This window comes from Schistocerca piceifrons, chromosome 3 (assembly GCF_021461385.2).
Source record: "Schistocerca piceifrons isolate TAMUIC-IGC-003096 chromosome 3, iqSchPice1.1, whole genome shotgun sequence".
Classification (NCBI taxonomy): Eukaryota; Metazoa; Arthropoda; class Insecta; order Orthoptera; family Acrididae; genus Schistocerca; species Schistocerca piceifrons.
This window is the reverse complement of record NC_060140.1, coordinates 420,293,851-420,308,166: the sequence shown is the minus strand read 5'-3', so window position 1 is coordinate 420,308,166 and position 14,316 is coordinate 420,293,851. Positions and strand designations below refer to the sequence as shown.

The 14,316-nt window shown below is 44.9% G+C and overlaps 1 protein-coding gene across 2 annotated transcripts in view; it reads left to right on the top strand.

Moving 5' to 3' along the window:
* The window catches only part of LOC124789523 (cytochrome P450 4d2-like), a 106,097-nt gene that overhangs the window by 22,321 nt on the left and 69,460 nt on the right, over window positions 1-14,316 (top strand). The window contains exon 2 of one of the 2 annotated variants that reach the window (XM_047256911.1): window positions 7,287-7,610. In XM_047256911.1, coding sequence (XP_047112867.1) covers window positions 7,396-7,610 — 215 coding nt within the window. In that variant the 5' untranslated portion in view covers window positions 7,287-7,395. The remainder of the gene's footprint in view (window positions 1-7,286; window positions 7,611-14,316) is intronic. The other variant, XM_047256912.1, reaches the window with a different exon arrangement.

Sequence of the window (14,316 nt, the reverse complement as noted above, 5' to 3'; positions counted from 1 at the left end):
TTCAACATCTGTCTACAAGCTACAGCCAAATTGCAGTCCACTGACGGAAACTTATAGCTGTCCAGCCGAGGAGGGGATTTCTGATCTGCAAGCCACAGTCTTCTTCATCTTCTGAGGATGGGGTCCAAACCCATCTTTCGTGGCCAGCCGGTGTGGTCGAGCGGTTCTAGGCACTACAGTGTGGAACCGCGCGACCGCTACGATCGCAGGTTCGAATCCTGCCTCGGGCATGAATGAGTGTCATGTCCTTAGGTTAGTTAGTTTAAGTAGTTCTAAATTCTAGGGGACTGATGACCTCAGAAGTTAAGTCCCATAGTGCTCAGAGCAATTTTTTTTTGTGATCGATACCAGTTTCCTTAGAACAAAATGTACTGAGATTAAACTAGTGTATCGCGACGACTAAGTAAGTCATAAGTCTGGGAGTTAACGCCGAAGCTCCACGGTGAACATGTAATAAAATGGAGAATGCTCTGCATTATTGTAACAGTTCTTTCACTAAATGTAACTGGGTGTTCTCTCTTTTGATGCTAGCCAATTGTCAGGTTGAGCACTACTGCAATGGGCATTTAATTCTAAAGCATTTTGTCAGGATGCAAATACTAAATAAATTATTTTTTCTCTCTTAACAACTGGTGGGCAGGGTGGGTTCTCCCTTGGCTCGGGTATGAGGTAGAATGATACAGCATTTTTACATAAGATAAGTTTTATTGAAGATTTGTGCAACTGTTTCCTTACTCGATGTTCTGGCTCGAAGAGCGGCAGCTGTGTCGTTTGCGAGGCCTTCTGCTGCGGCAGCGGCGGCGTCTGATTACGCGTGGCAGTGTGTATCTCGTGTCGCCGTCTCGCCCAGTTGACTGGAGACGCGCAGCGCGAGGTGGCCCGTTTAATTACTGCGAGCGAAGTCGTGCCTCGGATGGTGATACCTTGGATGTGGCGTCCCAGTGTTTCTCTTCTCTAAGCGGCCGCGTGTGTTGTGCGTCGGCCAGCTGAGCGGTGCGGCGCGGGAAGGCCAGTGTCCCGGACTCGAACAACGGACTCCCGCTTGCCAGTCTTCGGCTGTCAGATCTTCATCCCAGCTCTCAGGTGACTGCTGATGTGAGGCCGTCTCCTCCCCGTCCACACGAATCACCCGGGTACGTAAAAATCAGACTTCAAATACCTTTTAACTTCCGTCTTCTGGCGCCGAGGCTGCTGCTTGCTATTCCATTACAGCGGCGGACTTGGTGCGTCTGTGTATGTTGTAGTCTCTTCTTGCATGACGGTCTTCAGCACCGAAACTGACTGAAAACTACTGCTACTCTCTTCTCTTTTCTTCGTCTCTCGGGCCCACTGCGTCTCGCGTATTTATTCACTTCAGTTTACTGGAGGTGAACGACTTCACGGTCATTACCTCTTCTGTCACGTTGAAAAGCTTCTCGAAGAATCTTCTTAACGTCGGTCATTGGCTCTTGGAATGAAGCGAGGGCTTTTGCTCACATGTGAAAACTGAGAAACACGTGAGCCGGTCGGGCGATGCCCTGACGGCTGAATCGACAGCGTCCGCTTATGTGGAACTTGCTGACTTCATGGTCATTGTCTCTTCTGCTCTGCTGTTCTGCCCGCTGTTTGCCAGTGTGTAATTCTTCTAAACTAAACTAAGTTTTTCATTTATTTTCTAATTTCTACTTCACTTTGATTTCACTAATTTATTTACTTAAGTACCACTCAATATTAGCTGCAACTGTATCTCACTGCGTGTATGAAAATGTAGAAAAGTAATCATTTCAGAAAATCTGTCTACAACAGATTACAGAGATCAAGGTGAAATTCTTTTTTAAGCATATAAGATAAGAGATAAGGCACAGTGCACTGACTACAGCTCAAGATAAGAAAATGTCAATAGGAAAAGGAGCCAACGGGTTTATCGTTTGACTTTGAAACGGCCGAACACGATACCACTGCATGTCAGAAGTAGTTTCATACTGTAAATAGATCTCAAAAAGTTTACAGTTCATCTTTAAAGTAGAGTCAGATATTGTTCATTTGATCTGCTTTTACGATTAGTAACAGAGACTGCTAAAGGCTCTTAGTGTGTTTTACAATCATTACTGATCAGAGCCGTTCAAAGCCGATCGTCCATAACGGAGCGAGAAAAAAATAAGATGAGCGTATGGTATCGCTGGCCGGGAGGCCCCATCCGGGGAAGCTCGGCCGCCAAGTGCAAGTCGAGTTTCAGTCGATGCCACATTAGGCGACTTGCGCGCCGGGGATGAGGATGAAATGATGATGAGAAAAAGAGGACAACACAACACCTAGACCGCGAGCGGAGAAAATCTCCAACCCGGCCAGGAATCGACCCAGGGCCCGCTTCCATGGGAGACTAGCACGTTACCACCCAGCTAAGCAGGCAGACAAGGTGCAAGAAAGTTGTTGAAACCAATAGTGTGCATATAATCTTAAGTGGACAGACGCAAACAACCAATTTTCTTTTGTTCTGAGAGCCATCACAATGCACTTCTGTCAGTTATTTACTCACAACCGTTGCGTGATCCAGAATCTCGGTACCTTTCTTTTGCTTGCACTTCTTATTTTAGTCACAAAATGATATGCTTCCTTATCATTAATTTAATAACATTAGTATGATTAACATGTTATAATATGGCTCTCCAGCATGTACGAGTTGTATAAACGATGTGTTCGTCTTATGACTGTGAGCGTTTTTATTCTGTTGTTGGAATTCCAGTGTTACACCACTCTGAAGCTTGCTTAGCTTATATCCGTACTGTGACATGGCATGGAATATTTATTTCCGATAATTACATAACGCAGAAATTGTAATAGCATAAGAAGCAACTTACAACTACAAGCGGAAAATGACATGATTTATGTCATTACGATTGTTCCATTTCTGTTCTTGTATTACTATGCCACTTACTGCCATATACTACGTTCATACATATGATAGTGATTTTTAGTAATCAAAGTATGAAACAAAAATATGTTTCTCTACATAGCGTTTACTTTCGATAGTTCTTCAAGTCTTCTGTTAAGCTATTTATCTTCTTCGAGGGAGGACTTTGGCATCCTTTCCTGTGAAAAGCTGGAGACAGATATTTCTCCAGCAATTGTTAGTGAGACGTTTTGTCTTTCTTTACGTACCTTAGATACTCGCTTTCTCGTGTAATACTTTAAAGAGTACCTTCCATAAGTGAATACCGGTTTCCATTGTGTTCATGGCATTAAAACATGTTGCAAAGCAACTTTCTCTTCTAGAAACGTTACACCTTCGTCGAGGACTTACTAAGTACGAAGAGACAGTTTTTTGTTGATTCCAAGTTAGTACATCGCTCATAACAATTTCGTTAGAGGGAAACATAAAGAAAAGTCGTGTAGCGATGTAGCTTTAAAGAAACCTAACCCTCATTGTCTTCACTGTGCAAGAAAGAATATTGGCCTCACTTCCATCTTTTCTGAGTCGATGACAACGACGAATAACAAAAGCAGTTACTCTTTGCGTTGGTATTGCAGATGAAAAGGAAAGGAGGCAGTCAAATCCGACGATGTCTCGCAGCACAAATGATTTCCGTTCCATTGTACAGGCGAGTACTGAGACGAGTCTTGGAAGGATGTTACATCTAAATTCCTTCATAATTATTCTCCAACTGAGCAACTGATCAACCTCAAATAAACATTTCATCGAGAGACTTGAGTGAAATCTCCGAATAACTGGGTGGAGACTATAGTATTTGGAGATTCTATAAGAGGAACATATCTTCTTTAATGTCATGCCTTTTCGACACATAACATTCCCCAATGGTTTGGAGGTCTCTCTTTATTCGTTTCAGAGGTACACAAAAATGAACACATATACAGTATATACAAAGAGAACTATACAGTATTCACTCAGAATTGGGCAACTTTCATTGCACTGCGTGTTGCAGACATTAAATCCTTCATGCTACAGCTGGTTGAGCATGAGTTACATTTGAATAGATGCCGGGTTGTCTGCAATTCATCACATTCGCACAGTGTTGTGTTGGCATTTGGCAGTTGGAAGTTCCATTTAAGGAGATTGTCCCTCGATCTTGCGACTTCAGTCCGTAGCCTGTTCAAGGACTTCGTGACGACCCACTTCTCCATGTGTTCAGGCGGCAGGGATTCTTGTGGTGTCATCCAGTTTGACAGGTGTTTTCATCCTTCTTTGCACTTGGCGAGTCGGGTAGCCGCAGCTGATCCTTCTAAGGGCTGTGAAGTTGTTAGGAAACTCTACCTGGACTTCAGTCTTGGCTTGGCAGGTTGATGTCCAAAGAGTGGATGGGAGGTCATTGTATTTGATTTATGCCTCTCTTCTCATGTCACATGGAGAAATCCCTGCGAGACACTGAACTTTGTCCATGGGGGTTGGCCTTAGGCAGCCTGTAACAATCCTACAGCTGTCATTTAAGGCTACATCAACCTGCTTTCCATGTACTGAATTGTACCACTAGGCTAGCAAACTCTCCTGCAGAATAGCATAAGGCAAGAGCTGTTGTTCTTAATGTTTGTGGATGTTTACCCCAGTTCGATCCTGCCAGTTTCCGGAGAAGGCAGTTTTTGGAGGATACTTTCTGCTTCAGCTTCAGACAATGCTCCTTGTAGGTCAGTGTACAGTCGAGAGTGACACCCAAATATCTGGGGTGGGAACAATATTCTAGTGCAACTATCTCAAGTTTCCTGTCAGCTTGTTTATGTTTCAGATGGAATGAACACACTTGCGTTTTCTTAGGATTGGGTGCGAGTTGATTGTTTTCATAGTAAGTACCAAGCTGTTGTAGAGCGTGTGCAAGCATTATCTCTACATCTTCAAACCGGTTGCCCTGGGCAGCAAGAGCAAGGTCGTCAGCTTGTATCAAACCTTTGCATCCTTGAGACTGTGGTTGATCGTTAGTGTACACATTAAATAAAATAGGTGACAGTACACTTCCTTGAGGAGACCGTACTTTTGAGTTCTCCATCGGCTGTGTTTTCCTTGGAAGTCCACAAAAAAACGTCGACCCTGTAGGAGCGTTGCAATTATCCTCTTCAGCGCGTAGCCTTTAGTCAGGTTGTAGATTTTGTGCAGTAACACTCTGTGGTTTACGGTATCAAAGGTTTGGAGGTAAGCCCATGTTGTTTATGTATAGTTATCTGGTAGGTAATTGTACACTGCTAGATAAACTTCTCTTCTACTACCGACAAAAATCAGGATGATGGGCTTTCCATTTATCCACATGACTTCGAACTGTCTACGTTCGCGTCACCACACTTTAGCGACCACGACATTGGAGGCATGTTTGACAACAGGGACGTTTGGATAGAAGGCGTTTCGCGAGGCGGGTCACTAGCAAGTTTTGTCAAAAATAAGCTTCGAACTAACCAGCTCGACAGGCCATTCACTAGAGACCGTCCACTGTGTTCTTCTCTTACATTGGCGTCATTTGGCTGCGGTATGGAGGTGTATGGTGTGGTCATCCTACTTTCTTTTGCTTTTGAGTAATCACTCTTGTGTGTGATGCCGCCCGCCACGAGTTCCTCTCCGGCACCTTTTCATTTTAGATTAGGTCTTGCACCATACGTCCTCAATTATATTTTGAATATATTCCAATATTTGTCGAGCGCAACACTTCTAACTTCTACTATTCCCTATAGTACCATGAAGATTTTCCCTGATGCCTTTAACCTACCAACCTGTTCCTTCTCCTTCTCAGTCTTTTTCCGTAAGTCTCTTTCTTCATCAACTCATCCCTTATCTTACCAGTCCACCTGTTGCCCAACATTCTTCAGTGGCACCATATCTCAAACTCTTCGATTCTCTTCCGTTTCTGTTTTCCCATAGTCCAAGCTTCACCACCATACAATTCTGTGTTCCTAACGTACATTCTCATAAATTTATTCGTCAAATTAAGGCCTATGTTTGATACCAGTAGACTTTTCTTGCCCACGATTGCCTTCTCTATTTGTGATATCCACTTTTACGCCCTCCTTCCTTCATCCGTCATGGGTTATTTTGCTTAAAAGGCAGCAAAATTTCATAACTTCGTGTACATCGTGATCAGAAACGACGTTAATTTTCCCGCTATTCCTACTTCCGCCACTTCTCATTACTTTGTCGTTATTCATGGTTCAAAACAGGCTCTGAGCACTATGGGACTTAACACCTGAGGTCATCAGTCCCCTAGAACTTAGAACTACTTAAACCTAACTAACATAAGGACATCACACACATCCGTACCTGCGACCGTAGCGGTCGCGCGGTTCCACACTGTAGTGCCTGGAATCGCTCGACCACTCCGGCCGGCATTTCCTGTTTCCTTAAATAACGTAACTATCCGGCGAACGGTCCGGACATTTGGATGATGCCGTCCAGGATACCGAGCAGCGTACATAGCTCACTCCCATTGGGCATTTTGATCACAATAGCCATACATCAACACGATATCGACCTTTTCCACAATTGGTAAACGGTCTATTTTAACGCGGGTAATGAATCACGAAGCAAATACCGTCCGCACTGGCGGAATGTTACCTTATACGACGTACTTATACCACTTACTTATACGCTATTACAGCGCCATTTGTCACAAAGCGAAAAAAGTGGTCCAACTAAAATATTCATATTTCTTTACGTAGTACACGAATATGTAATAAAAAATGGGGGTTCCTATTTAAAAAAAACGGACTTGATATCCGTTTGATCTATGGCAGCGCCATCTAACGGGCCAACCATATCGCCATCTGGTTTCCCCCTTCAAGCTAGACAAGTTTCGTCTTTGTAGTTTTATCGTTTGATGCTTATTTCGTGAGATATTTGGCCGGGTCACTATCAATGGACCACCCTGTAGATTCCGATACAATGAAGACCCAATACTCACACCTCGTGAGGAAAGGGGCGCGCGCGGGAAAAGATATTCCTTTCCGATTAGGCTGCTGAACCTAGCTACTGGTCCCCCCCCCCCCTCCCCTCGGCTAACCGTCTCACACGATGCCTTCTTTCTTTGCATATTTACTTAATAAAACCCTTTTGTCCGTGAATAGTAATAATGCTTCTGAAGCGGAACGAACAGTGTGATAGAAACATGAATTAATCAACAATCAACAAAATGTACACCCAGACCATATTTCTGCGTCCCCTTTCGGGTTGAAAGAGCAAAGTTACGCTACCGAGCTGTCTGACGCGTAACTCGCGTAGACGTGGAATACTAAAATAAATTCTTAAATTATCTGGTTGTCATGTCATATAAAGTCAGCTTTCACGATGTGTGAACTCTTCCACTCGTTTTATGTTCCAGAAGTAATTCGAGAGACCAGTCTTGCATATAACGAACACATTGGAGAACTACTGTGGTTGAAGGAGAGGTACCAGGACGCTCTGCATTTCTGTACGGACCGCCAGAAGAGATGAGTGGGTGGACCGCCTGCTGGCAGGGCCTCGGCCTCGTGGTGGGAGCCCTGCTGGCCGTCTTCAGCTGGCTCTGGATCACTCGGCCACGCACCAACGCGCCCGGGCCCACTCCGGTGCCGCTGCTGGGAAATCTTCCACATTTCTGGCGAAAGCTGCCCATTGTCGTGAACGAGTTCAGGAAGATGCAACGTCAATATGGCGACGTCTTCAGGTATTTAAGCTCTTAAGCGTCAGACTGCTACCGTGTAATACCTTGCCGGTGCTATAGAATCATTTGACTAACTGTACTCCGAATGTACTACAGAAACGAAAGTAATATCGGATGTGCCCCCGAGGAAGACCAATACGGTATGTAACGTTTTCAGTATACATATGGAAACACCGCGAAAAATACCTGCTTCAACATAAATCCAGATTGTGTAAATTGGAAGGCTGGAAGAAAGAAAAGGGAAGGAAATCAATTTGTGATATCAGCTACATCGGAAATTTATGCGAGTGAAAATGTGTGTAGGGGCGGAACTCGAACTCGGGATCTCTTGATTACCAGGCAGTTGAGTTAACCACTTTGCCATCCACACATGGTGTTTATCACAAACGCATAGTCTCACATAGCGCCACCTATTCGCATATCCCTTCCATGTCCTCCATGTTCGCTAATTTTAGGTTCCCTGAGGACGACGAACGATTTTATGCACTGCACCGTGCCCGAAAGAGAGGACACCGACCATTAATATAATTGATTCATCTCGATGGACGATGAATCCACGATCTTCAATGTTGATGAACAATATCGTTCGACCTCCTGCGGGAATCTACACTACTGGCCATTAACATTGCTACACCAAGAAGAAATGCAGATGACAAACGGGTATTCGTTGGACAAATGTATTATACTAGAACTGACATGTGATTACATTTTCACGAAATTTGGGTGCATAGACCCTGAGAAATCAGTACACAGAACAACCACCTCTGGCTGTAATAACGGCCTTTATACGCTTGGGCATTGAGTCAAACATAGCTTGGATGGCGCGTACAGGTACAGCTGCCCATGCAGCTTCAACACGATACCGAGTTCATCAAGAGTAGTGACTGTCGTATTGTGACGAGCCAGTTGCTCGGCCACCATTGACCAGACGTTTTCAGTTGGTGAGACATCTGGAGAACGTGCTGGCCAGGGCAGCAGTCGAACATTTGCTGTATCCAGAAAGGCCCGTACAGGACCTGCAACATGCGGTCGTGCATTATCCTGTTGAAATGTTGGGTTTCGAAGAGATCGAATGAGGGGTAGATCCACGGGTCGTAAAACATCCTAAATGTAACGCCCACTGTTGAAAGTACCGTCAACGCGAACAGGAGGTGACCGAGACGGGTAACCAATGGCAAACCATACCGTCACGCCGGGTGATACGCCAATGGCGATGACGAATACACGCTTCCAATGTGCGTTCACCGCGATGTCGCCAAACACGGATGCAACCATCATGATGCTGTAGACAGAACATGGATTCTTCCGAAAAAATGACGTTTTGTCATTCGTGCACCCAGGTTCGTCGTTGAGTACACCATCGCAGGCGCTTCTGTCTGTGATGCAGCGTCAAGGGTAACCGCAGCCATGGTCTCCTAGCTGATAGCCAATGCTGCAGCAAACGTCGTCGAACTATTCGTGCAGATGGTTGTTGTCTTGCAAACGTCTCCATCTGTTGACTCAGGGATCCAGACGTGGCTGCACGATCTATTCCAGCCATGCGGATAAGATGCCTGTCATCTCGACTGCTAGTGATACGAGGCCGTTGGGATCCAGTGCCGCGTTCCGTATTGCTCTCCCGAATCCACTGATTCCATATTCTGCTAACAGTCATTGGATCTCGACCAACGCGAGCAGCAATGTCGCGATACGATAAACCGCAATCGCGATAGACTACAATCCGACCTTTATCGAAGTCGTAAACTTGATGGTACGCATTTCTCCTCCTTACACGAGTCATCACAACAACGTTTCGCCAGGCAACGCCGGTCAACTGCTGTTTGTGTATGAGAAATCGGTTGGAAAATTTCCTCATGTCTGCACGTTGTAGGTGTCGCCACCGGTGCCAACCTTGTGTGAATGCTCTGAAAAGCTAATCATTTGCATATCACAGCATCTTCTTCCTGTCGGTGAAATTTCGCGTCTGTAGCACGTCATCTTCGTGGTGTAGCAATTTTAATGGCCAGTATTGTGAAATCAGCAAGCGTGAGGATACAGATGCGCATTGCGGATAGGTCGCGCTAGGTGGGAATGTGAGTTGGACGGGGAGCGAGCCGAGATGGTCCACTTGGCGATAAGCAGTGTGTTCGAATGGCGCAATGGTTAGTGCAACCACCAAGTTAGCAGGTGATCCCAGATTCGAGCCCAAGTCCGATACACATTTTCACTCGTCGCCGCCAACTGCATATCGTCAATTCCTTCCTTTTCTCCCTCTTCAGTTTGCATATCATATATCACAGCAGCGGATTCCACGTGGTGTCTTTTCGGACACATCCGTGCAGACACAGAGCAATACGGCGCTGTGGTTAGCACACTGGACTCGCATTCGGGAGGTCAATGGTTCAAACTCGGGTTCGGCTATCCCGGTTTACGTTTGTTGCGATTTCCCTAATTTCTTCAGGTAAATGTCGGCGTGGTTCCTTTGAAAGGACATGGCCTGTTTCCTTCCCATTCTTCCCTAACCCGCACTTGTGCTCCGTCTATAATGACCTCGTTGTCGACGTGACGTTAAACATTAATCTCCTGCCTCTCCTCTGAAGGAACAGACACCTCCCATTCATATACTAAATCCAGGTTCTAGAGAAGCATGCAAGTTTTACTGTTGTATCTGACAACGAACGAGACCTGTGCAATGTCCTCATTACCATGCAAGTGTCAGTCGTCGTCAGAGCAGTTTTCTGTGTACTCGTGAATGCATCACGCCGCAGTTAAGTGAAGCTGAGTGTGGGCAAGTTGCTGGTGTTCAGACGGTGAGTGCTTTCGTAACCAACGTAGCCAAACTGTTTTGCAGAGCGTCAAAAATATCGTATAGAAGATTTATACCATATACAGAGCAAGCAGAAAAACATCATCCGCTAAAGTCATAACGTGTGTGTTGAGTGATCATGACGGACAATCAATGAAGAGGACTGTGACGAGAAATGAGAGGACGGCAGCTGCGAAAGTCGCTGCAGAACACAACGCCGCGCCCACGAACAATGTCAGCATCAAAACAATACGAAGGGAGCTCCATAAGCAGGGAATTACAGGGCGAGCTGAAATTCAAAAACCAAGCAGCAGTAATGCAAATTCCCGTAACAGTAGGGTGCGGTGCCGAAATCATAAAACCTGGACAATGGAGCAATTGAAGAATGTCATTTGGTTGGATGTGTCTTGTTGCACACTGCAAGTTCTGGCAGAGTTTGCCTCCGAAGAGTGAAACATGGCAGGGGTTCGGCGATGATTTCGGCAGCCATATCGTGGTTACACTGTAGAGTCGCATCACTGACCACGACTATATCACTATTTTGGCTTATCACGTCCAACCCACGTTTCAACCTCTGTTCTGCAACGGGGATGTGTTGCAAGGAGACAAGGCGCCTGTTCACAAAGCTCGCATCGTGCAATTCCTATTTTGTGAGCGCGGTGACGAATTATTGAGTTTCCCCTAGCTACTACGACCAGATCTCAGTATTATTGAGCCATATCTGTATGGTGCGAAAATTGGCGAATGACCCTAGTAATCCGTTAAACTTCGGTTACACGATGAATGAGTGAAATCTAAAGGCCGTAAATTCAACTAAACACCCAGGAATTACAATTACGAACAACTTAAATTGGAAGAAACACACAGCAAATGATGTGCGGAATGCTAAGGCAAACCGAAGATTGCGTTTAATTGGCAGCACACTTGCAAAATATAACAGATCTACTAAGGAGACTGCCTACAGTACGCTTGTCCGTCCTGTTTTAGAATACTGCTGCACGATGTGGGATCCCTATCGGATAGTATTGGCAGAGTACATCGAGAAAGTTCAAAGAAGGGAGTACGTTTTGTATTATCGCGAAATAGAGAGTGCCACTAAAATGAAACAGGATTTGAGGTGGACATCATTAAAACAAAGACTTTTTCGTTGCGGCTGAATCTTTTTACGAAATTTCAATCTCCGACTTTCTCCTCCGTATGCGAAAATATTTAGTAGACGCCGACCTACATCGGGAGAAACGATCACCACAATAAAATAAGGAAAATCAGAGCTCGCACCGAAAGATACAGGTGTTTGTTTTCATCGCGCGCTGTAAGAGACTGGAATAATAGAGAATCATTGTGAAGATGGTTCGATGATTCCTGTGCCAGACACTTAAATGTGATTTGCAGAGTGTCCATGTAGATGTAGATGTATAAAGAATATCACAAATATTCTACTTAGGCCAGCATATGAAAAATCTCACTTTAAAGATGGACGACGTTTCCATGCGAAAAAATGAAACATGCAAATATTGGAATGTCATTTTTGACGAAATACTTAATTTCTTAGCTAATATTACGGATATTAGTCAGCGAACAAAGATAATGCAGAAGAATGTGGCACTACTTACAAACGGATACTGGCTACCAGTCTCTGTATTTAAAGCTTATCACGATGCATTTTGACAGCAGTGGCCACAACTGTATGACTCTCAAAATTTAAGTGAACATGTCGCAGCCAAGCTGTATCTCATCTAGAGAAGAGTATTTTCTCAGGCTGACGATCGCTTTTAGTACAACGCCTGTCGAAGCACTTAACATCTTGTCTGGAATTTGCTCCGTGGGCGTAGAAGTACAATATCTAGGAACTTGTCACCGATTGCGCGGAGATAATCTAGCAAAAGTACAAGACTATACTGGCCGGAACAGCACTGATAGGAAACAGTTAAACGAATGGAAACGAGAGTGGGACACAAGCAGTAGAGCAGGACACGTGCATGGCTTTTTCGCAAGCATCCTTGAAATTATGTAATCTCCTCCAAAGGGATTATACATTTTTGACAAGACATGGCTCATGTCCGGTGTATTAACACAGAATTAACACTATAAAGGAACAGAAGTACCGCTGTGGCCTGGAACTTGTACATGAAAATACATGCTTCAATACTGTAATGAATATATGAAACTGAGAAAGGGAGTGGACAGACAACCTGATCGTGTGTATGTCGTAGTCCGTAATGAAGAAAAGTGACAGCTGTTTGTTGCTCTAGAAAATAAAATATGTAAAGCAAAACTAGAAGAATTTAAAGATACGAGGGGACTCGAGTAAGAAAGAGTAGTCAATAGCAGACGAAACAGCTCTTAAGGAATTACAGACCAACAAATTCTACGGACCACATTACTGTGAGCTATGACAAGATCAAAACTTGCCCATTTCCTATGACGTTAGTATTCACTAACCTGCGGAAGATCAATGACCAAAGAACTATTACCAGAAAACTATTTTTGAGTGTATATCCGATGGCGAAAGCGGGGGGGGGGGCTGCGGCGGACGCCCAGTGAATTGTTCTCCTGGGACACTGCAAGAGATGTGGCTATTGATGATTCCAATGGGATGCTGTGTTGGATGGCGGCACAAAGAGGGTGCAGAGCCACCGATGTGATACCAGGAAAACTATCTTGATGACACGGCGTCATCTCACGTTCAGAAAAAGGAAACAACGTCACGTCGGAAAGACTTCCAGTGGACGTGATCTTGTAGCACTGGGCTGTATAATTAATTAGTACTATGATTGTAGTAATAAAATGTACAGCTATACTTAGTTTTTCTTGAATTGTTAAGCACAGATTTTGTGTGCTGGAGAACCAGTTTCTCCAGTTTTCTTACCATGACCTGTGCCCGCAACGCCACCACGCAACATTTAATCTCATAGACGGCATTGGCGTTGCGGGCACAGAATATGGTAAGGAAACTTGAGCAACTGGTGCTCCGGCACTTAGAATCTGCGCTGGTGTCTAAACGTAAGGGCCAAAGTACCTTTTGCATGCCGTCACAGCCAAATAAAACAGCTCGATGAAACTAGAGACATACATAGAAAGAAAAGCTACAAAATACATGGTCCAGCTACATTAACATGATCACCGTCTATGTTCAATGTCAGCGTGCAATAATCACTGACTTATTGCAGATGGCAGCACTAACAGTGGAGGTCGGAAGGTCGCGAAGAACACTGGAGCAATTGTCATTATGTGGAAACAGAGCTAGTTACCTGACGTCTAAAAAGGCATGATGATTAGCTTTAAGAGCAGAGGTAAAAGCTTTTCCGAAAAGAATAAATTTGTAAATCTTTCACATGCCACCGTGGATAAAGTGTACCGTATATGGCAAAATGGCGCCATCCAAAACCGGGGTCGAGGCAACTGTGATGCACCATGGGCCTTAGATGACTGGGTTGTTCGACGGCTGCGAAGATATGTGCTGGCGAACAGACGTTCAACAGTTCAGCAGGCGTCCGCAAAAATTAACCAAACTGCTACCAGGAGTGTCTCCTCAACGGCCGCTCAACGAACGTTGGTGTTTATGGGCTCCTGCAGCACACACCTAGTTCACGCACCCACGCTGAACGTTGTTCATCGGCAACGGTGGGTGAAATCTCACTTCAGCACTGCACTGGGTGTCCGACGGGCAACAGGTGGCCTCTTCTGATGATTCAGGTTTTACGCTCCATTGAGCAGAGAGTCGTTGGCGTGCACGGCCGTGCAACAATCGTCGACAGCGTCCAGGGAAGAGGAGGCAGTGTTACAGTCTGCGTCATGTTTTCGTAGCGTTCCCTGGGTGATCTCGTCATTCTGTAAGGCGTAGTGGATAAAAACAAGTATGCATCTATTCTTGGGGACCGTGTCCACCCCTACGGGAAGTTCGTTTTTTCCTCGACACGATGG